The sequence below is a fragment of the Daucus carota genome, chromosome 3 (genome assembly GCF_001625215.2).
Source record: "Daucus carota subsp. sativus chromosome 3, DH1 v3.0, whole genome shotgun sequence".
NCBI lineage: Eukaryota > Viridiplantae > Streptophyta > Magnoliopsida > Apiales > Apiaceae > Daucus > Daucus carota.
In genome coordinates this window covers 62,791,167-62,817,791 of record NC_030383.2, presented here as the reverse complement: position 1 = coordinate 62,817,791, position 26,625 = coordinate 62,791,167, and the positions used below count along the sequence as shown (strand labels likewise).

The following is a 26,625-nucleotide window of genomic DNA, read 5'->3' as shown; positions in this document are numbered from 1 at the left end:
TTCTCCCCACTTCACACAGAAAACTTATTGTTATAGATATTAAATTATGTAATTATGGCTTTACACTTTACCGTTACTGTATTACCTTGCAGTACTGTAATATAATTATTTAAATTCATATTCGCTATCCAATTCGAGAAATAAATCTTGTATTGTTATAATTTATTTTTAAATATAACAAATTATATTACAAAATTGTGAGACTATACTAACTTATAATTTAAGTTATCCAAACACTTAATTAACTTAAAAGTCGTGATATCCAAACACTTCTAGTAGCTTATAAGTCCAAACCAACTTATCACTTTTAATCCGCTTCTTTATTTTAAGCAATAAGTCACTTCTTTTAAGCTCAGCCAAACGGCCCCATAAATGATATCAGTACAAAGAACTCGCGTAATTATCTTTCCAATCAGTTCTTGTTACTCCTGATAATCATCGTGATGATCATTCTGATGATTGTTCGTTGTGTCCGCTTGAGTCATCACTTGACTTGCAGGTGCAGCATTAGTAGTACCATCCTGATTAGTCAGTGTGTTGATTTGAGTCAGCACTTGATTGATAGATGCAGCATTAATCATACCATCCTCGTCCGTCGGATTTAGATCAAATCCTAAAAAGGAAAATCATTGGGTTAAATTTAATTTTCTTAATTAAACACTCTTGTTCAGAAACTAATAATAAAATGTCTTATTAATCATTGTGATAAGTAGGAGTTTAAAATCTCACTTGAGGTAATTTTGACTTATTAATGATTTATGGGTTATTAAACAATCAATAATAAAAATAAAAGGGAATTATAGGTAACTTATGACTTATGACTCAGTTTTATTGGAAAAAAATTAAAAAAATTAAGTTACTGGAAAAATTACCTCAAACTAACTTCTCGTTTTAAATCAGTTTCCGGCTTATAATTCTAACTTTAAGTTAATTTATGACTTATTACACAAATGCAGTCAGAAACGACTTTAAGCCCGGGTTAAAGTTGAAACAAACCGCCTCTAGGTGAAAATACACAAATATCTGTAAAAAAACGCATATATATGGAGTTGGTATTTGGGCGTAAGAACTAGCCAGCTTACCAATGGCCATGTTGAATCCACGCCCTTGAAGCTCACGATACTCTTGACATAAAGCACATAGCTCGCAACAAAATTGAACAGCACAATCCGGCAAGCTGCAAGGCGACTGAGGCAAATTGTACTTATGTCTCAGCTTCGAACGGGAAAAGCAAGAATACAAGCAGCATCCCCCGGTAAAATACATTATGGTTGCATAATTCCTGGCCTCAGTAAAAACAGCTGCACATATAATCTGATATAGTTACCAGAAAATCATTTTTGAATTTCAATTTATTTTTTAGTACATGCATCGAATTCTTACAAGTCTTTCCTTTTTGAACGATATTAGCAATCTGTCCATAAGTAATGCAGGGACAAAACAGTGTAGTGATACCTGCAATACATAAACATTGTCATTATACAATCTGTATAGAAATAGAATAAATATGTATTTTTGCGAAAAAATAAATAAATTGAAAACTTACAGTTTCCCCAGTCGGAAAAGCATCCCCACAGTCCGGTAGTCCATTCTCCGGGAGCTTTGGGTTGCATCTTGGCTTTGGGTTGTATCTTGGCTTTAGGCTTCTGCATTTTAACTAGATTGAATTCACACTAGCTAGTAATATTACAGTGTTTATGTTAAAGCACTGAGCTATCCAGTGGATACTTATATATATAGAGGCTACAAACCATCAACAAAATTTAATATTATGGGGCTGTTTGGCAACCGGAAGCAATTTCTGCTTCTGGCTTCCTCTTTTTTTCACCCGTTTGTGTAAAGAAGTAGAAGCACTTTTAAGAAGCTGAGAATTCTAACTTCTCCCTCACAGCTTCTGCTTTTTTTCCAAACACTTTATTAACTTATTAATTACTTCTCACTTCTACTCCACTTCTTTACTTTAAACATAGAATCACTTTTTTTAAATTTGGCCAAACGGCCTCTATATATCAATCACCCACCATATATCAATCACCCACCGAGATCTATAGATCCGTAAGCGTGTTTGTTTTTAAGAAGCACAAGTTATTTTTGTCTTCTGTTTTTTTGATCTGTTTGTGTAAGTAGAAGTACTTTTAAAAAGTTGAGAATGTGTAAGTTTCTCCCTCAGAGCTTAATTCTACTTCTTTTCCTAACACTTTATAACTTATTTACTTCTTACTTCTAATCACTTCTTTATTTTAAGAAAGAATTCACTTTTTTGTAACATCGATATTTTTATTTGGAAAAAAATTGAAAATAATATGTAGAGATGTGTTTTCTTTACACCTCAATTTACATATAAAAAATCAAAGCACTCTTGTTATGAGATACAAAAAATATGTAATTATACTATAAATTTTGAAATACGTGCAAATAGTGAAATGCCCGATTAAGCGCCGGGGAGGGAGTTCAAATTTTGGTTTCACTAGATTTACATTACAGAAGAGAGAAGTGACTTTCACTTGCATGCATGAGACGACTACAACTGCCTCATATACGGTTTCTGTACGTGCATTAATTGACGATCAATTGGAAACTGAATTATGTCATAGCAATAATGTTGCTGTAAAGTAAATGTATAATACAAAATTTTGACTTAGATATTGAGTTTTAAATTAATATCAACTCCAATATAACTATCAAGCTATGAAATGTTAGGTATGAATAATTGAATATTCATTTCTTCTCTAATAACGTGGAATAAAGACAACATCATGTTAGGTACAAGAGTGATGCAACTGGAAAGGTTTAAGTGACGTCACGATGCAGATCATCAATGTATTCGGAAAACTTCAGACGTAGGGATTTTCTGTGGTGTACCGTGTGCACACAATTGATCGGTGGATGAATAATAAATAATAATGGTCCCCTGCATTCACACCAATTTCACCGATCAAAATAAATCATTTTCACGAGAGTTGGTGCCTATTGTGTGCCTTGAGCACACATTAGAAAAACCGTTTGTAATAAAGGTTTCATGCATACTCTAATAACTAATAATTTCTGAAAATTCCTTTTAAAAATATGACTAAACACCGCACCCATCTGCACTTGCAGGTTCACCAAGATATGCAGATATGCAGATTATCAAATTAACCTCCAGATATGCAGGTTCACCAAGAATGCAAGAAAGTTGTATGTCACCAAAATCCAAACTTAATTAACCATGAGGGCAAAAAATCTGCTGAAGGATAGGAGGGCAAAAAATCAACTATAATAACTGTCTCAAGGTTTAAAACCTGCACCTCCCATAGAACACACAACAGTTTAACCCATGAGGGCAACCAAACCATTTGAATAAATTGGTAGTAGAAATATACATCTACTCTGAAGGTTAAGTGGGGGCAAGTACCCCACTCCTCTCACTTTAAATCCGTCAGTTGGTAAAATTGGAGTGATAAACAATTATTCCCTTTGTCCCTCTCATCTAAAATTTCGGGAGGCGAATTTCCTGAAAATAACTATGTATTTTTAAATTTTATAAGACACTTTTATAATTTCAAAATATTTAGAATGACGAAAAATTGTAAAACAAAAATTTAGGGAAACACGTGTATCTTTCATACCTCTTCCTAGATCTACTCATCATTTATAAACATGGATTACATGTTTATTATTACTAAACAATATTAGTCCTAATCTTCATCCTACCAGCTGTCCTTTCCCTTTTATTTGTTCTCACAATGTACCGTACAGATCGATAAATAAGAACCACAATCGCCAGACCAATCAATCCCAGCCATGTTGCTAGCCCTGATACAAGCGCAACAAGTGTGCTGTTATTCTCATACTCCGGAGTAGTAGCTGCCACAGCACACGAATACGCCATTGTCATCGACGACAGAGTTATCCACATGGCCGCTCGTATGAGCCAGATAAAGAACTTCTGCTTCAGAGTTGCACCGCTAACATATAAAAAAATGACACTCAGAGAGGCCATGAAGGAGATCGTGTTGCATATCCAGAAGGCGTTGCTCAAGTCCGGGTAGAAGTAGGCTAGGAGTGAATTTGCTGGTCCGAGATCGTAGATTCCATTAGAAGGGGAAGGATCTGAGTATACTGAGGCGTCCATTCCCGCGACACCGCCTGGAGGGCTAATCGCGGCTTGATAGGCCATGGCAGCTATGACGGATGCTACTATGAGCATTGTCTTGTCTCTCTTTTCTCTTTTGTCTTGGAAGATTGTAAATCTTTTTACACTCTTACGAGTCTTGGTTGCTGCTTTGATTTCTTTAGCCCTCGATGTGCCTGCTGAGATGAGAAGCTCCTTGATTTCGATGGTTTTGACATCTTTGGGCATCTGCTCTATTATGTCCAAAGCTGTGAAGCCGTTTTGATCTACTGCATTCACATTCACTTCACTTCTAGTCACCAGGTATTTTACTATCTGTGTGATTATAAATCCATTAAATTAGGAGGCGGTTTGGATAAGTTGGAAACTTAAACTGTCTGTTTGGATAAATTTAACTTATTAGTGACTTATGAGTTATTAAAAATGTCACAATAAAAATAAAAGTGATTTATGAGTAATTTATGACTTATGAGTAACTTCTATCAAAAAAGAAGTTCAAAAAAAATTAAGTCACTCAAAACAATACATCAAACTAACTTGTTATTTAAAGTCAGTTTTTGACTTATTTATGATTTTAATTCAGTTTCCGCCTTATTACACAAACAGACAGTTTTCAGCTAAAGTCAGAAACAGTTTTAAGTCCCGGCTTTAAGCCGTGACAAACAGGCTCTAGAAACTGATCACCATATATTACAGCATATAATTCAGTAAGATAATTATTCAGAGATATTACCTGTGTCCTTGTCAAAGATGTTGCGAGTTGTAAAATAGTCTTGCCTTTGTCATATCTTCTGTTGGACAAATGCTGGCTAGTTAATTCTAATACAAGCACCAGAACATTCAGACGATTATACATAACACACAATTGCAGTACTTCTCCTATTTCTTGTTCGTGTAACTCGGACTTAACTTTTATCAACTCACTTACAGCCTCGTGCTGACCATTCATCACAGCCAACTGGAGAGGAGTCCTTCCATCCTCATCAAGAACAATGCACATTTTCGGATCGTACTCCAACAAGAGTATAACGATATTAGCATATCCGTTTGCAGATGCCAGATGAAGAGGCGAACGACCTTGTGAATCTAACCTGCTTGCGAAGTCAGGCTTATAAGAAAGGATAGATTCAGCAAATTTAAAATGACCTAACATAGAAGCTACATGCAAGACTGTTTGGTTGAAGCAAGACGATATCGAAACTCGAGCAAGAATTAGTTCATCTTCTCTTATCAGTTCCTCCAACTTGTCAACATCTCCTCTCAAACATGCATCGTAGAGCTTCTTCTCCATCACCTCAATATTCATAATATGACTTATACAATTTACAATTGAGTATCTGTTCTCAGAAATTCTCGAGCTGAGTCAAAGTCGTACCTGGGACAACAGAGGATATATAGCTGTTTCTATATATAAGTGATATAAGTATAGGTTATGGAACTCACCGGAAACTAATTTCTCGAAATCTACCATCTTGACGCTGGAAGGCTCATGAAGCTACAGACATATATATTTTTTTTGATTTCTCCTTTCGGTCATTGGACTCGACGGCTTTCCAAGACCATTTCAAGTTTCAATAATATATTGTTGACGGCTTTCGAATCATTGGCCTGCGTGATCATGATCTTTTCTTGGCCAGCTTGATCATGACAGGATTATATCTAACAGGCACAACATTTTGAGAATTCCAGAGACTTTTGGAATTTAGTGCATTGAATATGTTTTTTTTATTTAATGATTATTATTATACCATTATACAAAGACTCTAATATTTGGCATTGAACAGGTTTTTTATATAATCATTTATCACATATTGGAGCAATGGAGCTGAATTCTGCTTCTGTCAAGTGTACCATAGGCTTCAGTGCTTCAACTAACCTGTTTTAACAAAGCTAAGTCTATTTTTGCAAGTCTTCAAGGAGACCTAGCGCACCCATTAGCTCTAATTTCCAGGGATTGAAAAGTAGGCAGGATTGAAAACTTTTGCAATGGACATGGACAATCATATTCCAATACCTGAAGAATTTTACAAAATGTAATCGAAGGCCCAGAGATTATTCTTCTTAATATGTGAAAAGTACATACAGAAACATCATTTGTTGTAAAGAAAAATGGTGTGAAATAGCAGAAGTTGAATTAGATAATGTATGATCACAGATTTTGAGTTATACTTCACTCTTATAAAGAACTTAATTAAGCAGAACTCGCATTCTTAAGACGTATAAGTCCAATATGCAAAGTTTAAATTACACCCTATGGGTCAATGGTTTACTAGAATGCCCTTAATCTGGTAGCTACCCAGTCAATATGGTAAAGCAGCACTATCCGATTGGTCATTACAGGATCAATACTTAAAATGTAATCAAGGTGCCCTATTATAAAGCCTTATTGGATATAGAATCACTGATTAAATTGAAAGAAACATGATGCACTCTGAAAGTCTTGTCATTTTCTCCTTTTTGCATTGTTTCTGTCCTTACTTCCGATGAATCTTGGTACAGTATCTACTACAAGAGAAAGCTCTAGTGAAATGGAAGAACAGCCTAGCGTGGTCTCCTTTACTCGATTCTTGGTCACTCACTAATCTCACTTATCTTTGTAACTGGACTGGTATTACCTGCAACTCTGCAGGTTCCGTCTGTGACATAGTCCTTCCATACAAAGAACTCAGTGGAACGCTTGCCATGTTCGGTTTTACTTCATTTCCAACAACTTGAAAAAGTTGTTATCTTACCTTCTTAGGTGAATGGTTGCTCGTGTAGTTCTTTGGTGATTGTATAGCGGTGTGGTGTTTGACAATGTTGGATTCAACTCATATTAAGCCTGAATTTCCAAAGTTAAACTTAGAAGTTATTTCATTTTTATTGGTTATCTACCTGAAAATTTGTGAATAGCAGAATTGGTTTAATTTGGTTTATTGAACTATCTTTTCTGTTCGTTTCTTCCAAATCAAACTTTAGAAGAGTAATACTTTTAAAATTCAATGAATTTATATTAGTCAGGATAAAAAGTTTTTAATATCGTGGAGAGAATGAATCCGCGGCAAACAGAGGACAGTGGTGACTGTTGCATCGATGGCTGTTATTAGTTGTTTACAGATGAGGTGGTGATAGAGGTTGCCAGTTTGTGATGTAATCTCTACGATGCGGGACTTGGGTTGACACTCACTCAACAGCAAGCATTTCTGGACTTTCATCCACAATCGTAACAAGTCTGTGATCTCAGTACCCTCCTACAGTAACACATCTACATCCATTTGATCACCTCTACTCGTGACCATATATTTTATTATCTGCGAAAGCTTAAATTCATTTCTATGTCATCTCGGAGATTATTCACCTTATTAAAACAGAAAAAATTGATTTTGCAATATATGGAATATTAGAGTTATTATTTAATCCAAAGCAATAATACACAAACCTGTGAATGAAATTTTACCTGCATCCGTTTCAAAGCTGTTGCAGAGAGTAAATAGTGTTGCCATCGACATCTTTGGTGTTTATCAAATCACGGTGATCATTAGACTCTAACAGAAGAACAAGAACATTTAACCGATTATATATAATGTAGAAAAGCTCTGAGACTTTTCTTAGTTCTTTGCAGGTGCTTTCCAGAAACAAAAGGCTTGAGATTCTTTTCAATCCAGCTCTGAGACTTTAATTTAGAAACTTACTCAAAAAAAATAAATTCTTTTCTATAGTTTATGTCAGGCTGATCTGATATGTACTTAGGTCCTGTTTGGGGTTGTTGTCGTAGACCGCATAACAGCATCTTTTTGCAAAAAAACAGGTGAAAAACTGTTTGGTAAATTTAAAAACAGCTTCTCTGCACAACAGGTTTTAGCTAAAAAGCTGCTTTTTCGCAGGTCCCCCATGCTTTTGAAAAAAATTGTTTTCAGCTTTTGCAATAAACCGTTACAAATTTCACTATCAAACCTCACCAAAAAAATTATTATTTTTATATTATAACTCAAACAGTTATTTGAATTCTACAACAGCACTTTTTAAACTGCACTTTTTCTGACCGCACAGCAATTTTTAACAGCACTCCCAAACAGTTATACAAGTGATCAATGGAACTGAATTGATATGCGGATTATCCACTGGATACATTAATTTTACGATCGAAAACCTGGGTGGTTCATGAGATACATCCAGGGCATCGCATTAGAAAGTCGCAACCTGGGTGGTTCATGAGATACATCCGGGGCATCGCATTAGAAAGTCGCAACCAAGCACAAGCTAAATACATCTAGACATTGGTCCTTTATATACCAGCGATTTATGCACGAAGGTTAGGGACAATGTGTAAATTATACAGAAGAGGAAGAAGAAAATGCATGCAAATTAAAACACATTATACTACAAAGAAACGGGCACAGTAAATAGATTCAAAATGATCAGCGCGGCAATGTAACAGGAGTACTACCTCCCACTCAGATTGTGATCAAGTTCAGAGTAAATTGCAAAATGATAGTCCCATTTTATCCGATTTCATAATTTTGTGGCTGAAATTTCAAATTTGCCAAATATTACTTTAATTCTTTGAAAAGGTGGCTACCAGCCGCTTTTAAAGCAATATCAAATTACTATACTGTAAATTTAAAATTTTGACAACCAAAATGCGAAAACAGGTAAAGTTCAACCACATAATTTACTTTTAAGTTTATAAAAGTTAACAAACAGTAAAAGTGTTTTTTTATTTTAACATATAATATGTATAATAGTTTGATTTACAAAATTAATACAAGTGAGTTTTGAGTGTTAAATACATAAAATAAATTATTTTTGTAAAAATTAATAATTTGTTTATTGTCTTTCTTTATTTTTTTTATACAAATACCTCCTTTTATCAATCGAATTTCCGAATCCCAAAACAATAGTGGGAGATATATTATTGAATTATATTTTAATTTTTAGTCTAAAACAACTAGAAAAATTAAAATTGGCAGGATGTTTTATGTAAAATGCTGGTTGACTATCATGTCAATGTTTGCATATTAAAAGTTTTGTTTTAATAATATATTATATTTAAAGAAGATAGCTTAGTTATTTAATTATTTTTACTTAATCTTATTCTAATCAATTTTCTCAAATATTTATATGTTTAAATTATATTTTAACTTAATTTTTCAAAAATTGTGACTTTTATTGAATGAACGTTTTTTTTTTGATTGGCAAATAGAAAGATTCTAATATTGAGTCTAAAAATATATATATTAAGATAAATGAATAATGTCATTTTTATGAATCAAGAAAAATATTTTTCCACAATCATTTTAGTGAATGCAAACAAAGCTCAGTTCATAAAGGTAGAATGAAATTATAGAATATGAATATATCACAAAAGGTAAGAATCTTCTTATGACATACTATGTAATACATTTTACATATTCACAATTTATTACGAGACAAAAGGATGCAAACAAAAATCATGTGTCCAATGGGTGATATTGATGTTGAGCATTTGTTACAAATTTTTCTTGATGGTAAATTTGTGAAAGCAGGCTAGAAATGTATGATTTCGAATAGCAAAAGATTGCTAAGAACAAGTCCGACAATGTCCTAATAAGTGTCTTATAAATATTTATGAATGTTATGATTATTTCTATGCTTTAATTATCGAATTAGAAATAAAATTTCTTTTTTGTACGAAATAATTTCATCACAAATAGATAAAAATAATAATAATTTACAAAAATTGAGCACGTATCACCAAGATATCATTTGTATGTACCCAATCTTCAAATACTATCTTTATATATCAAAAATATAATATATAATGTATAGCTATTTACAGAGTATTTAAGATTATTTTGACATATCTTATATTCATATCTAATTTATATATATAATAGTGAATAAAATGAAATCTTGAGAATAAATATTACAGTATACATTTATGAGTAAAAAGTCAATAAATTGAATCAAATTACTTTTTGAATAAAATACATATAAATATTATAAAAATGATGAAAAGTTGGGTATTTTTTAGGGCTTTTTTTATTCATAACCACGATTTCAATCTTATTTCTAAAAATACTACCTTATCCAATCTTATTTTCAAAAATACTACCTTCTCTAAAATATTTTCAAAAATACTGTGGTTGCATATGCAACTATATATGCAACTACAAATCCTGATTTCAAGTTCCAGATTTCAAATGTCATTTTCGACCTCATCGTTGGAATCGATATATATAAATGACATTTGAAATCTGGAACTTGAAATCAGGATTTGTAGTTGCATATATAGTTGCATATGAGGTTGTATTCAGTTGATTCTATTGCAATCTAATGGCCCCGCAGGGGCACCCATACATCAGATGCAACTTACAGTTTCGGTTGCATATGAGGTTGCATGCAACCTCATATGCAACTAAAAACTGTAAGTTCCAAATGATGTATGGGTGCCCCTGGCGGGGCCATTAGATTGCAATAGAATCAACTGAATGCAACCTCATATGCAACTAAATGCAATTGAAAACTGTAAGTTCCAACTGAAGTATGGGTGCCCCTGGCGGGGCCATTAGATTGCAATAGAATCAACTGAATGCAACCTCATATGCAACTAAATGCAACCTCATATGCAACTAAATGCAACTGAAAACTGTAAGTTGCAACGGATGTATGGTGTGCCCCTGGCGGGGCCATTAGATTGCAATAGAATCAACTGAATGCAACCATATGCAACTGAATACAACCATATGCAACTATATATGCAACTACAAATCCTGATTTCAAGTTTCAGTTTTCAAATGTCATTTTCGACCTCATATTTGGAATCCATATATGGATTCCAAATATGAGGTCGAAAATGACATTTGAAAACTGAAACTTGAAATCAGGATTTGTAGTTGCATATATAGTTGCATATGCAACCACCGTATTTTTGGACAATATTTTCAAAAAGGTAGTATTTTTGAAAATATTTTAGAGATTTGAAAATAAGATTGGATAAGGTAGTATTTTTGAAAATAAGATTGAAAAAACAATATACAAGATAATTCCCCTATTTTTTATATGTTATACTCCCTCCGTCCCATTTTAACTGCTTTTGACTTTTTTACACGTATTTTAAGATGTTAAAAAAATTACATCTAAACATGATTATTTTTATAAAATTTATATCAAATAAAAGTTTAAAGTCTAAACTTTTATTTGATATAAGAATTGAAATTTTTTACTGAGTGTAGATATTGTTTTTTTACACCTCAATATACGTGTTAAAAAGTCAAACATTTAAAATGGGACAGAGGGAGTATCTACTTTGTCAACAAAGTACAATCAACAAAACAAATATAATCTCACATGAAAATATCAGATTCTCACAACATACATATATCAAAACTTTATCGCATATCGAAAAATCGAAAACGTATAGGTTTTCTTGAAATCACAAGGAGGGAGTAACATTTTCCGAATTACTAGGTCACACTCACACATACACGAACTTAAACTGAAGTACCCATGATCTCTATCTAGTTATGTTCCTCTAGTATATATTAGTTGCCCAAAAATAGTCGCATACGACGCATAGACACACACACAGCTCTCAAGAAAAGCATATTACACGCGTCTCGTCACTTGCCCACCTCACTCTCTACATTTAAGACTACCCTCTTCACCTCTCTCGCTCTGTTCTTGCAAATTGAAGGGCTGTTTGTGTTTTATGTAAGTTCTTGCTCAAACCCCATCTGTATCTGTTGTTTTCTTGATTGATATGTTGTGTATGTGCTTGTTGTTGTGTATTTGTTGTTGGGTTTGTGTGAAAATTCAAGATTTTTTATGTGGGTATGTGTGTATTTTGGTGGGGTTTTGTGGGTTGGAAGGGTGGGCTAGCGACATTTTCGGAGACCCTTTTGGTTCTTGGGAAATGGGTTTTTGAATTCTTGGGTTTTGGTGGTTGGTTGGGGTGATTGTTGATCAGATCTTTGATGTTTTTGAGAAATAAGGTAAATTAAGTTGTAATGCGTAGTTCTTGATGAGGTCTTTTAGTGTCTTTGGAAAGGAAGGTAAGTTATGTTTCAGTGCCTTGTTTCTTGTATAGGCTATGTTTATGATAAAAGAAAAACTCAATGGTGTCTTTTGATAGACGGAAACCAAGAATTCAGTAATATGAGGGCTTCTCCGAATCCTTCTAATGTTTTGAGTTTGAGTAGATGATTGTGTTTTGAAATAACAGGGACACTTGTGGGCAATGTTTTGAGGTCTAAAAATAAATTCCTGTTAATGTTTGAAACACATGTTGCTCGATTACACCAGCTGACCAGCTGATGTTAGGTGTTTCAGTATCACAGGGAAGCTTATAGTATAGATGCTCATCATAATATCATATGGTTTAGTATATACTTGTGGATTCCTATCAAGCATTTGTAATTAATCCCTTATTGTTATTCTGTGGTTCAGTACTTAGTACAGAATAAGTAGCGAAGAATTTGTAATTAGTGCCCAGTCCTTTTTTGTGATTTAATGAAGACTGGATGATGACAAAAGAATACAAAGCCCTTTACTGGTGTCTATCAGTGTTTTGTGCTAAAAAATAATATTTTGCAAAACTCTTTTTCTTACTAACTAAAATTCAGGATTACTATATATTTAGTCGCCATCTTTCTGGTACTTTTCATAGTGTAAAAAATATTTAATATCTTAGTTTTTATGATACTGTCATAAGTTCTTGTATATACATTACATTTATTGAGATTAAATATTGGTCGTATACTGAATTCTAAAACAGAGTGCATTTGGTTCTGTTTTTAATTAGAAGAAAGAAAAGGTTATTTAAATCAAGGAGGTTATTAGTAATTGGATGGTTAGATATCATATCACCAAAGTATTATGAATATACATTGTTAGCTTGTTTGGGACTAATGAGTGTAATCTATGATATAGTAAAATATGTTTAATTAGACAATCTTGGCAAGGATGTAGTAAAGAACTGCGGATGCAGTTTATTCTATGTTAGACATAGACACATACCCTGTAACTTTTTTTTTTTTTGAACACAAGTATGGTCCAATAATATCTATATGGCTTCTTTGTATGAGTAGCTTCTATTAATCACGAGAAAATGAAGGGATTTGATAATAATTATCCAATTTTATTCTCGCACTTTTATCATGTCAACTGGTAATTTGTTTGATATTGTTAAATGTGATCCATTTGCATTCTTATTATTATGTTTGAAAGTTGTTGGTAACTCCATATTATGCATGATATAGGATTGTATAGTGCTATTAAAATAACTTCAAAATTTGATATAATTGATTAATTATTTTCCATTCTATTCATTTGTTGTTTTATAATATGTCCAATATATGTGCGTGTTACCTAGTAAGCATCCTGCATTTACGGTATCACTTGAAATTGTTGGTATATATTATATAATGTTCTGAGTCTAAGCCATGTCCCTTCAAATAACAGACTCAGAGACACCTTAACGAGAAATCTTCTTGATTTTCACGTTGTGCTTATACAGTAAGAATAATGTATTTTGTGTGAATTTATAGTTAGAAGAAGAAATAGATCTTAGTTCCTTAATAACAGGGCCGTGCATTTAATTAACCGAAACCGTATTTTGTCAAAAATCCTACCGAAAACTGAACATAACTTAATTTGGTTTCGAAACCAATGAACCCAATTGGTAATCGGAAACAGAAAAGATAAATCGAATTTCAATAAAAGTGATAATCTTGAAATTACAAGTTCTTAGAAAGTGTTCGCTTTTTAAATGTTGGATATGAACTGAAATGCAAATGATCTACAATGCAGTAATCAGTTGGTATATGCTCTATTAACTACAAACAATATAAAAATGAAACAAGCCCTCTAGCAGTAAAATAAGCACAAACATGATGGTATATTTCTAAGAACTTTGCATAAATATATGCGTTATTAAACTGCAAGTCACTGTAATCCTACAGAGATATGCATTTACTGACTTGACCGGTTAAGCCACATTATACACGTAAATTATGAAACTAAGTTGAAAGATTGACCAAGATCAAACTGAGACGAGTTATTAAAGTGGGTTGTAATAATTAGATATTCGACCATTAGAGTATTAATAACTATTAAGATTTATATATTATATACTACAACAGTAACTAGTTAGTATATTCGGTTAACCGAACGCCACGTGATCTTCTTAGAGTGTGTGTGGATGGTATATTGTGGCAGGCCTGACTCAATAATTTGGGAAGTCCTGTGCAAAATTAAACTATCAATTTTAAATATATTTATACATATATAACATAGAAAAAAATAAGTAAACTATATAATTTGTGATTAGATATAAAAATTATATAATAATTATCCACTAAAAATACTCTATGTTACTCGAACCCGGTACGAAGTGTCAGACATGATATATATATATATATATATATATATATATATATATATATATATATATGAGTGTCGGACTTGGGAACTTTGAAAATTAGGGACACAAGAACACTGTTAGTTTTGGTAAGGGGACACGGATAAGGGGACAAATCTTAATGTACTAACAAACAAGTATGTTAACTTAGACATCTTAACAAAAAATAACAACAAAACTGAAATCAGACATAATTTTGTTGGGGATTTTGCAAATTTCCTTATTTCTTTTTTCTTACATATTTCTATTTTTTTTGAATTGTAAGTCTAACTCATATTGATCTTTAAATAGGTGAAAGTATCCACATTTTATTCAAAGGATCTGACACAAAATAAGTGTCGTGTCCGAGTGTCCGACACGGGTACGGAAACCTAAATAAAAGAGTCGGAGTAACATAGCTTTACATATATATCTTATGGATTTAAATAAATGCCAAGCACAGCAAAGTTAGGATCAAACTCAGATTCATTTGGATCACAAAATCAGAGCAAAAGCAAGTCGAAAGGGGAAATCGGGTATATTAGATCCACGATACTGACACCTGTATTATGAACTTTAAATTCATTCCTCATAAAGAAAAAATTAAGAAAATTTTAATTAAAACTGAAAACTGATATTTGATGGTTTGAGAGAAACAAAATGCTAAAATCAGCATATCAAACCCTATTCAGTGACAAGGCAATCCCTCCTCTCAGAGGAAAACAAAAATCTTTCAATAAATCAATTTGCCGATATCTTGCGTGTGTCTTGTTTAGAAAGAGAATGATGAACTTACTAGTTCAAATTGAAAAAAATGAAGACCTAAATTGAGAAAATGAAGACCTAAATAACCCCAATCTAAGAAGTTGCTTCTGATATGTAATTTTCAATTTTACTCAGAACTTTGGGGCTATAGTTGAACCACAAATGACTCTTTGGACTATGGAAATAGAAAGCCCAAACAAAATGAAGAAAAAGTCACATTTAAAGTAGGAAGAATAAAAAACACTAATTGGGCCATGTGCCGGCTAGTGATTGAGCTGATGATGACGATTTGACACAATAACAAGATAAATTGTTAGTAAATGAAGGGGTCCTCAATACTGGGCCGGTGAATAGCATATGCCAACTGCCTTACCCACAGGGCCTCAAACTTTGGCGGGCAAATAATCACTAAATTCTTAATAAAACACCAACATAAGAATATATAATATCAATTTACATAAAAGTGATAATAAGTGGCCATCGGCTAATTGCACAAGAAGAAATATATATTAGGGATTTAATCAACATACAATAGAATGTAAGAAAAAAATATAAATCAAGGATTAATCAACACTAAAATATTGCATAATGTATAAATATTATGGGGTTGAAAATTGGGGCCCTCCATAGTTTGAGGCCCTATGGGTAGGGCTGTTTGCATATGCTATTCACCGGCCCTGTATTGTGGATCCTTCATTTGCTAACAATCTATCCAGTTATTGTGTCAGATCATCATCATCATCAGCTCAATCCTTAGCTGACACATGGCCTAATTAGTTTTTTTTATTCTTCCTACTTTAAATATGACTTTTCCTTCATTTCGCTTGGGCTTTCTGTTTCCATAGTCCAGAGAGTCATTTGCCTACTGCCGGACTTAAATGGTTCAACTATGGCCCAAAAGTTCTGCTTAAATTTGAAAATTACATATCAGAAGCAACTTCTTAGATTGGGGTTATTTAGGTATTCCTTTTATCAATTTAGGTCTTCATTTTTCCAATTTACAACCAGTAAGTTCATCATTCGCTTTCTAAAACACACACAAGATATCGGCAAATTGATTCATTGAAAGGTTTTTGTTTTCCTCTGGGAGGAGGGATTGCCTTGTCATTGAATAGGGTTTGATATGCTGATTTTAGCATTTTGTTTCTCTCAAACCATCAAATTTTAGTTCTTTGTCTTGATTTAATTTTCTTAATTTTTTCTTTTATGACGAATGAATTTAAAGTTCATGATGTAGGTGTCAGTATCCTAGATCTAGTATACCCGATTTCCCCTTTCTACTTGTGCTCTGATTTTTTGATCCAAATGAATCTGAGTTTGATCTTAACATTGATGTACTCGGCATTTATTTGCATAAGATATATATGTAAAGAAATTTTAGATTCATTTTTTTTTTATCAAACTGCCTTAAAATTTATAAACTGTATTTCCTCATTGGCCTTGTTTAAATTTTGGCTGCTGGTTCTCCACAATTGATTTTTTGTGGATTTTTGTAACTTCGAATTGAATTTTTTTCATGTCAATTTTTTAGTTTGCTTCATATTGCCATTTTTAGTGTTTCCTTAGTTCCCATCTTATAGATTTGGTATTTTCTAGGTAAAGTTTGAAGTTTGAGCTTGTTTTGTGTACTACAAGCAATGGCACCTCCTAATGCGCGAGTCTTAAAAGCCTTCCGTGCCATGAAAGATCTTGGGATTGCTGAAGAGGTGACAAAGCCAGTTCTGAAAAAGCTCCTAAAAGTTTATGATAAAAATTGGGAACTCATAGAAGAAGAAAACTATCGGGCACTTGTAGATGCAATATTTGATACTCAAGAGTCAGAGGTAAACTTTCTGTCTGTCTCACTCTCGCACAACCCTTTCTTATCAGTTTCAATATATTTACCTTGTTTAAATTAGATGGTTAGAGAAATATATTAAAATTTATGTTCTCTCAACACTTTCAACCATTTTGTAGGAAGCTGAAAAGAAGAAAACCGATGACCCTAGGGTAAGTAGTTCATTTTTACTTGTATACAGTTATATATGTACTACAAGGTGTTTCCAATAATTTATGTATGTTTTGTTAATATAATTCAGCGAGTGGAGGCTTTGGAGGAAGAAAATCAGGTAGATGATGATTCGATACGCCCTCTGAAAAGGCTTAGATTAAAAAATCAAGAAAATCAGGCATCACCTTCTATGATCAGTCCTGGTCCCAGTTCTGGTGTAGCTATGCTGAAAAAGCCGAAGGTGGAGGCAGATGAAGTAGGTCTAGCTGAAGCAGATCCCCAGCATCAGATGCAGCTAGTAACAACACCCCAGAAAACCAATTCTGAAACTTTGAGGACTGGAACTCATTCTGTTCCAGAACAAAGGATTACTAGAAGTAGAGCCAAGCAACCTGTTACATCTCAGTCTTTGACAGTGCAAGAAAAATCTGTTCCACCGCAGACTGCACCTGTGAATGAGTCTTGTCCAGATGTGACAAAGGAAACTCCGTTAAATTCCATCTCCTCTCCTATGCGTCTGAGAGCTAGAGGAAAAACACCTCAAAGTGCTCAGAAGGAAAATATTTCTATCTCTGAAAGGTCTTCTGGTGGAACAAAAATGCAGAAGCCAATGGCTGATGGGGGTAATGTATTTCTGACAAAACAGAAGATCCGTAGTAATCTTGCCCTTATCAAGCCTAAAGATGAGCCAACTGATGACATTTCTCAATCTGAAGTTCCAGTTGCAAATCCTGGTAAATACTGTCTCCTCAACTTTAAATTTGCTCAATTTTTTTTATTGCATTTGGATGGTATTTTGAATATTAATACACTACTTATATACTGTATCCCCTGTTGGATACTAATATGTTAATCTATGTCATGCTTTTATACATGGTATGTTTATGGACTGCAAGATGAGTAATTTATAAGGTGAAGAGAAGTTGGAGTTTAGTTGAATAAGTGTTGCATGAACTCATAGATGTATTAATGTTGCTATGCTTGGTTTTGGAATCTGAACTAATCTTAGTTTAAGTGGTTTGTTAAGGGGTATCCTTGTGAATCATGTCTCATTTGGCTCTTTGTGAGTAAACTGAATTTGGTTTATGTCAATACCGATTATATGACAAAGTTCTGAAAATAAGCTGATGGAAATTGATGCATAGTAAACCTTTTAGTCATTCTTTCTGAATACGTAGTTTGTATGATAGGACTAGAAATGAGCTGAACAGTTGGAGAGGTTAAGATCCTACTTGCATGCATATGAAAGTTTGTGTTACTGATGGTGTTCATTGAGTCCAGCTTAGTGGAAAAGTAGTTTAAACCTAGCAGACATGTTCTATGTGAGGGTACGCTTAGTTTGTCTTGGCTTGATCAGACTGTGAAGATTTTACAATTGTTTCTGAGGCAAAGAAGTTTGCCTGATTTGCCTATCATGATTTTTTTCTTAAATGCTGGTAGTCAAATTAAGTTCGATGATGGGTTTTTGCATCATAAACGCTTCTCTATTAGTTTATTACTATGAGTAGAAATCATAGTGCAATCTAAAATTTTAATTCCCTGAGGCAATATATATATATTTTTTAAATCTTGCAGACCCCCTAGCACAAGGAAATTCTGCAAGTGGGAAGACTTGTACAGCAGCGCCAGATGGGCAACAACTCGTAGTTCCTCAATCTGCAGATCAAACTGCTCAAGACAATGATATTGCAGTCTCTACTGCTGAAAAGAGAATTCCTTGCAAGACTGTGGAAGTTCTAGAGAAATCTATCGAAGACATTGAGGTTGCTTCAACAGCCTTGGGAGAGGTTAAAATTTCTGTGAGCTGTAAATCTGCAATTGGACGACCTGACTTTCATATGCCCAGTCTAGATGATGTCATACGAACAGTCGAAGCTCAATGTCTCAGGTCTTATAAATCCTTGGATCCAAATTTCTCGTTAAAGAAACTGATGAAAGATATGTGCGAAAGTTTCTTGGAACTGGGAACTAGTTCAAGTAATGAATTACAAGAAAACATTAATGTCAACCCTGATATTGGTATGTTAGAAAGTAATACTGAATTGGACTCTGCAAATGCTACAGACAGACAAGTTGTCCCTTTGAATGCACCAATATATATAACCTGTGACCCTGAGATGGCTCTTCCTGAAGTACCAAGCCTCCCTCCACCCTGCAGTGGTGTAGCTGACATTGTACAACTAGATGCTGGTAACAAGAACCAATGCATAGTTAATTTGGAGAGGGAAATTGACAATCTTGATCACAGTAATTCTCAAAGTATTGTAGTTTTTCAGAATCAGCAGTCAACTGAAGAGACTAAATTTGTTGATGATGTATATGACATAGCCAAAGGGCATGAAAGAGTTGTAATTTCATTCGCAAATGATGTCAACAGCGAATGTCCGCCATCATTTCGCTACATACCTCGGAATGTGGTATTCCAAAATGCATATGTGAACTTCTCTCTTGCAAGAATTGGAGAAAGTGGTTGTGGAACCTGTTCAGATAATTGCCTGCTGTCATTGACACCTTGCGCATGTTCGCATGAAACTGGCGGTGATTATGCCTACACTTTGGAAGGCCTTGTCAAAGAGGAACTTTTAGACGAATGTATTTCTATGAATCGTGATCCCAAGAAGCACTGCTTATATTATTGTAAGGAATGCCCTCTGGAAAGATCCAAAAATGATGGAATTTTGGATGCCTGCAAGGGTCATTTAGTAAGGAAATTCATCAAAGAATGCTGGTGGAAATGTGGCTGCAGTAAGCAGTGTGGAAATCGAGTTGTACAGCGAGGAATAAGTCGCAAGTTGCAGGTCATTAAGTGACTAAATTAATGCAATTTTGTTAGCTAATGAAGTTAATTGGGAAATTGTTTTGTATATTTTTTCTCTTTTAACTCAATTTCATTATGTGTACTCTGTCATATCTGACAGGTGTTTATGACACCTGGAGGAAAAGGTTGGGGGCTTCGCACCCTAGAGGACCTGCCAAAAGGGGCTTTTGTTTGTGAGTATGTTGGGGAAGTTTTGACCAATGCGGAACTGTATGACCGAGTGTCAGAGAGAGAGAGCCTTAACAACCACTCACATTCATATCCTGTGCTTCTCGATGCTGATTGGGGATCTGAAAGGGTTTTAAAGGACGAAGAAGCACTTTGCCTGGATGCAACAGATTATGGAAATGTTGCAAGGTTCATCAATCATAGGTAAATCTTAAATCAGATGTCTATATTTATGAAATACATTTGTTGAGTAAAATAGTTCCGATTGATTTTTTTTGGCTGAAGGTTTCCGAACTGCTGTAGATTATATTCCTCGAATGCTTCCTTTAAAGTAGCCTTTAGAGTTTTGTATACATAAAGCGTATAACTTGATAGTCTTTGAATTTCCATTTGTTCTGTGTTCTAGGTTGTTGGGTTTTTTTTATTTGTGTATATTCTTTTTATCTAATCGTTCTCTTCCTGGACTGCTTTATGTACTTGATTTATCAAATAAAAAAGATCTGTTATTGCGTCAAATGAATACTTCCAAGCTGGGTGAGTCTATTTGGCACACAAATAAGTCAAGAGTTGCGGCATCAGTTAATCATTTTTCCATTTAGGTAGAGAAACAAGAACTTGGAAACATGAAAAGGGAAGGGTTGCTAAAATAAAAGGCTTATGCACACATTAAGCTCATTATAGCCGGCAGTTAATTTCGTCCCGCATGTGCAGGACACCTCGAGTCACGTTTTCTTTCCTTTTTGCTTATTCTGATTTATATCTTTCCAGGTGTTTCGATTCAACAATGGTTGAGATCCCTGTGGAAGTGGAGACCCCTGACCACCACTACTACCATGTGAGGAAATATATTTGCATGCTTTATTGTTATGTCAGCTATTCTTCACATCTCCTAGGCGGGGGATGTCTAATATGCATGTAGAATATTAATGGCTTTATGTATTTTTTTTTTCTGCAGTTAGCCTTCTTCACTTCAAGAAAGGTGAAAGCATTGGAAGAGCTAACTTGGGTAAGTATATTAATATAAATTGAATTATTGTGCTTATTGTACACCATTATGTGCAGTAATCAGTATTGCCTCTTGTATTCTGACAAGGTTATACAGACCTGTTGATTCATAGACATTAATGCATAATTGCCAACATATTGAGTTGCCTACTTCACATCAGTGGTCTGTCCTACAGCTTTTTTTTTTTTTTTTGACAAATATGGCTTATAGCCTTACAAATGAGTATCTGTTCTACGAAACTCTTGGGGTGAGCCAGGGTCGAACCCAGGACCTGGGACGACAGAATATAAGCTCTTTACCACTGAGCTATCCAACCGTACTCTGTCCTACAGCTTTTAAATGCATTTAAAGATACTAGCACGGATATTTTCTGAAAATATAAATTTATTTTAGTAATTCGTATGATGTACGTATATCTTTAACATATATATTCGTATTAATATATATTATATAATATATTTTTATTTGATTTATTTTATGAATTATCTTACTAATATTTCATATGCTGATTTATACATGATTAGAGCCAAAACTCTTATATGAGTGAAAATAAAAGGATTTAGTAATGATTTAACAATTATAAATTAAATTAGATCCCAAAATAGAAAATTGAAAAATAGTTGTGAATTTTATAATAAGAATCATATTCTATTTACAGAACTTCCATTTATTTGATTTTTAACATAAAAAGAATAAAAGTCATATTCTAACTACAAAACCTTTTTCCTTTTGATTTTTACAGAATCTCCTTCTATTTTATTTAGAACACAAAAATAAGAGGGGACATATTGTATATACGAAACCTTATTATGATTGATTTAGATCATCGAGAGTATAAATTATTTTCAAATTTAAATATTATATATATATATACATATATATATATATAGGGATATGATCAAATAAAAACTTTTTTAAGTTACAAACTTATAAATTTTTTTTTATTCTCCCATCGTTTTAATCTTTAGTTATAAAAAGTATCCATGTTGAAAATTCTTGAAAAAACATCACAATTTTTTAAAAAAACGCGTATATAAATCGCGCATTCAACACATTTGTAACTGGGGTTCAACATCGGGTGTTGAACACTAATTATCATTATGTTGAATATATTTATAAAGATGCTTAACCTATACCTCTGGGGTTTGGGTAGGGTTTAGAAACATAAATATTAGTTATATAATACGTTTAACTTAGTTCTTACATTGAAAAATTAGTGGATGTACTTCTCCAACACAAATTTAATCGATGTTCAACAAAATTTGTTAAAAAAATGTTGAACTCAAATTATATATGTGTTGAACGCATAAAGTTTGTAAGTTTGTAAATTTGTACCAGAACCCACCCATATATATATATATATATATATGGGTTGCACTCCACACAGAACACTTTAAAAAAAGAACAACACAGAACACTATCATAACACTTTATTTTTCACAAACAATGATTTGTTAAGATTATAATTATATAGTTAAACACCACTTAAACTTAATATATAAAATCTAACATCCAAATTCATCCACATTATGCTATAAAATAATATAGAATCCAAAATAGAATCCAGAACAGAATCATGTGTATATTTTTTTGCACGATTAATTTTACCTAGAATCATGTTATTTTTAACCCAAATTTATTGTTAAACATGACGGATTCTATTATTATTCATAATAAATAGTTAATCAACTTAAAATTTGAAATTAATTTAAGCTCTAGATGAGATTCTATATTTGATTCTAAAGTGTTCTGTGTTGTTCTTCTTTTAAGAGTGTTCTTTTTTGAGCAATGCCCTATATATATATATATATATATATATATATATATATATTTTATTATTATGAATATAAATGTTTATCAAACAATAAGATCTAACAATTCGTATTTATACTGGGGTATTTAGAACATATAAAGAATAAAAGTCGTATTCAATTACAAAACTTATGGTTCATATAATCTCAACCATTTATCAAACAATAATACCTTATGGTTCATATTTGTTCGGCGGTAGTATACCAAACAACTAAATTATTGTCCTTAACTTGTTATATATAAGGATACAAGGATATAATACGCTTTATATACCCTAGCCCTTTACAATTCAACAATCCAGGAACCTTGTTACTTGTGGTTAGAACAATGTGTGAAAAACAACATTAAGGCATTGAATATTGTTCCTATATGACCTTTCTTTGCTCTTTATGTTCAAGGTCCGCATGGCTAGTTAACTGGCTTTCTACAGCTTAACAACTACCTCTAATTTAATGTTTCTAGAACTGATTGAATCTTTTTGTATGTATCAATGCTAAAACTTTTCTCTGTACTGAAAGCAAAATGTGTATGATTGGTCGGGTTATGTCATTTATCCATGTTTCTCCTTAATTCCTTCACTTTAGCCTATATATATGTTATGCTTGCAGGATTATGGCATTGATTTTGATGATCATGAACATCCTGTGAAGGCCTTCCGTTGCCGTTGTGGTAGCAAGTTCTGTCGCAACATTAAACGCTCAAGTAGTAAGTACTCGTCCTAAGACTTAATCATGCTAATGTATCAAATTTTTAGTCTGTTGCATATATTATTTCAATATGTATAAAGAACGCATGATTACTTTGAGGGATCCAAAAGGTTAGAAATATTTCCATGAAATTTATGAGCATATATGAAAATGTTATCACAAATACATGTGCAAAAAATTTCAAGAATCATTTAAGACTAAGATGCATTACATGGATGATGAAATATATATAATAAAAGGACTAGTTGACCAGCATGATTGTCACTTGACTGAGGAACAAGATATTCTGATGAGTTGATCTTCTGAATCATTGTTCTGGTAATTGTTTTACTTTTAAATATTATCTATCTGATACATACGGAAAACATATGTTAACTTTATAAATTGATATGCTGATTTTAGCATTTTCTTTCTCTCAAACCATCAAATATCAGTTCTCTGTTTTAATTATAATTGTCTTAATTTTTTGTTTTATGAGGAATGAATTTAAAGTTCATAATGCAGGTGTCAGTATCCTATAGATCTAGTATACCCGATTTCCCCTTTCTACTTGCTTTTGTGATCCAAATGAATCTGAGTTTGGTCTTAACTATGATGTACTTGGCATTTATTTAAATCCATAAGATAAGTATGTAAAGAAATTTTAGATTCATTTTTTTTTGTATTTTATCAACCTGCCTTAACTTTATAACCTGTATTTCCTCATTGGCTTTGTTGTTTAAATATTATCTATTTGATACATATGTTAATAAGATTGCTAGATTTCCTAGCTTTTCAAGTAAGGAAAACAGTATTGCTAGATTTTCCTAGCTTTTTAGATGAGGAAATGCAATTGCTAGATTATACTAGCTAATTCGAGTGGCAGGACTAGTATTTCTAAAGGAAAGCAGCTAGAACAAAACTAAAGCAAAATGAATAAAGTGGGCTCTGATAGTGAAGGAAAGCCTCTGAGGAAGATATGGGAGTTGTGGCGACTCCATTTCCAATCTATTAATGAATATTTGTAATCTGCTAATAAATATCCGATGAAGTTTAATTTAACATCATGGCAAGTATATACTTGGTTATTTATCCTATTTTTTGTCTGGCAGGATCAAGATCTGCAGCAGCTAGAAAAGTAACAGGTTGACCTGATGTGGTCTTCTAAGCAATTTTCAAGCCGGAATAACAAGGTAACAACCTACCATACCTTAGAAAAACATAACAAGGACATATTGCTTACATAACAAGTTTATGTCCAGTAACGATAACCTTTAAATTCATTATATTTGGGTTGCCAGCTGAATATGCATTTTCTTGTGTACAGATGTATCTGATGTGTATGCGGGCATGGATGAATTCCCCACATTTTCTTAAGCTAGTTAAAGTTGGGTGACGTCTGCCCAATGTAATTTGGTACTTACATGACATGTTATGTTCTAGTCTTGTTAGACTAAGCATTGTCGCGTACTTAGATACATTGCTCAGTTTGTTCACAAACTTTTGAAAACTGTGGCTGTAAACAACTCTATGTTTGTTGAAGTATGGAAAAAATCTTTTGAAGTTTAAAATTTGAGGCCTTGCAAGTTGCAAATGCAGGTTTTCCATTTTATAAATATGTGGTTTGATCTAGAGTTGATATACCTGGTGCAATGGTTCGTTCTCAGAATTCATCAACTTTTGATTGGCTAGACGATTGATGTTTGATACTCCTTCCATCCCATTCATTTTTATATTATTTTTTTCATTGCTCGGCATGTACTTTATTTAAATTTTATTCAGAAAAGAAATAATTTAATTTGAAGCATTAAACTGCATGTCATGTACCCGTTTTTTAATATATACAATTCGGGTTTAATTTAATTATTAAACTTATCACTGTGGTATCAACTTTATCACTGATCTTCACGGGGTCTCAAGTGGTTCACTAAACTCGTTTAATAAGCCACTTGAGACCTCATGGAGATCAGTGATGAAGTTGATACCATTTGTCGACTTCAATGATGAGTTTGATAATTAACCCTATACAATTCAAGAGGATCGAAATAAATTCAGAGCGTCTCCATCCCATGACGTATATAATTTAGACGTTTACGTCTCCCAATGTATACAATTCAAAGGACTGTCCCGGGTCGGTCTCTCAATATATATAATTCAGGTGGACTGAGAACGGTCTTTTGATATATACAGTTTAGAGAAACCCTGATATATACAATTTAGGAAATCCTGAGAACTGAGGGAGTAACAAGCTTAGTAGGTCATTTTATCGAACACTAAACATACATACATTGAACATGAAACATACATGGACAATGGATGTAATGTTTTTTGGCCCGGTAGTTTAAATTCTCGATCCAGGCCCATTCACAACGATAAATTGAATATGCATGTGCAATACTTAGTGGTACTTATTTAGTTCACGACTTTATTATTTTTTTATTTAGTTCACGTCTTTATTAATTTTATAAGTACTCTCGCATAATTTATGTTGAATTCGATTATTTAAAGGACTATGCTCCTAATTTATGATACAGTGACATGAGATAGTGGAAGAAATTATTATACAATATTATTTTCACGCAGAAAGAGAAAATGAAATATTTAAACACGGCCTGAATTACTTAAGCTCGGTCTGAAATTCTTTTTCAGATCTTATCATTTCATAGTTTACGCCAAAAAATTTTAATCTAAATATTTGAATTTTTTTAAATAATTTATTACTTTGTGATATATAAATATACAAAGTTATCTTTTCTTTTTAAACAAAATTATCATTTCTACTGCTTTCCAATTAAAATCTATAATATAATTTATAAATAAATATTGTTTGACTTTTATAATCACCATCTTTCTAAATAGTTATCTCTGTTTCATTATAAATCTTATTATATCTGTATTGCTGAAAAATA

General features: G+C 33.0%; 3 protein-coding genes across 3 annotated transcripts; 1 reads left to right on the top strand and 2 right to left on the bottom strand.

Annotated features, from left to right (window-relative positions):
• Positions 1 to 152: 152 nt before the first annotated feature.
• LOC108211849 (protein PLANT CADMIUM RESISTANCE 2) lies at positions 153 to 1,727 on the bottom strand. The gene is made up of 4 exons (XM_017383557.2): positions 1,547 to 1,727; positions 1,384 to 1,455; positions 1,083 to 1,301; positions 153 to 613 (listed from the first exon to the last, which is right to left on the bottom strand). Exons 1-4 carry the CDS (start codon positions 1,650 to 1,652, stop codon positions 423 to 425), a joined length of 588 nt encoding a protein of 195 aa, XP_017239046.1. The 5' UTR covers positions 1,653 to 1,727; the 3' UTR covers positions 153 to 422.
• A 1,762-nt stretch (positions 1,728 to 3,489) lies between these two features.
• On the bottom strand, positions 3,490 to 5,650 carry LOC108212927 (ankyrin repeat-containing protein BDA1-like). The gene is made up of 2 exons (XM_017384637.2): positions 4,848 to 5,650; positions 3,490 to 4,429 (listed from the first exon to the last, which is right to left on the bottom strand). Exons 1-2 carry the CDS (start codon positions 5,418 to 5,420, stop codon positions 3,662 to 3,664), a joined length of 1,341 nt encoding a protein of 446 aa, XP_017240126.2. The 5' UTR covers positions 5,421 to 5,650; the 3' UTR covers positions 3,490 to 3,661.
• Positions 5,651 to 11,555: 5,905 nt separating this feature from the next.
• On the top strand, positions 11,556 to 25,287 carry LOC108215096 (probable inactive histone-lysine N-methyltransferase SUVR2). Its single transcript, XM_017387438.2, has 11 exons — positions 11,556 to 11,785; positions 16,833 to 17,059; positions 17,193 to 17,225; positions 17,315 to 17,960; positions 18,802 to 20,024; positions 20,145 to 20,416; positions 20,981 to 21,047; positions 21,168 to 21,218; positions 23,639 to 23,735; positions 24,829 to 24,909; positions 25,044 to 25,287. The coding sequence occupies exons 2-10, from the start codon at positions 16,874 to 16,876 to the stop codon at positions 24,864 to 24,866; spliced, it is 2,613 nt and encodes an 870-aa protein (XP_017242927.1). The 5' UTR covers positions 11,556 to 11,785; positions 16,833 to 16,873; the 3' UTR covers positions 24,867 to 24,909; positions 25,044 to 25,287.
• Positions 25,288 to 26,625: the final 1,338 nt, after the last annotated feature.

Coding starts and splice junctions, on each gene's coding strand:
- LOC108211849 (XM_017383557.2), bottom strand. CDS start 1,652: ATGCAGAAGCCTAAAGCCAAGATACAACCCAAAGCCAAGATGCAACCC. Junction 1,302..1,383: donor CGTTCAAAAAGGAAAGACTT/GTAAGAATTCGA, acceptor TTATATGTGCAG/CTGTTTTTACTGAGGCCAGG. Junction 614..1,082: donor TGGATTCAACATGGCCATTG/GTAAGCTGGCTA, acceptor TTTCCTTTTTAG/GATTTGATCTAAATCCGACG.
- LOC108212927 (XM_017384637.2), bottom strand. CDS start 5,420: ATGAATATTGAGGTGATGGAGAAGAAGCTCTACGATGCATGTTTGAGA. Junction 4,430..4,847: donor CATCTTTGACAAGGACACAG/GTAATATCTCTG, acceptor ATAATCACACAG/ATAGTAAAATACCTGGTGAC.
- LOC108215096 (XM_017387438.2), top strand. CDS start 16,874: ATGGCACCTCCTAATGCGCGAGTCTTAAAAGCCTTCCGTGCCATGAAA. Junction 17,226..17,314: donor AGAAAACCGATGACCCTAGG/GTAAGTAGTTCA, acceptor AATATAATTCAG/CGAGTGGAGGCTTTGGAGGA. Junction 23,736..24,828: donor CAACATTAAACGCTCAAGTA/GTAAGTACTCGT, acceptor TTTGTCTGGCAG/GATCAAGATCTGCAGCAGCT.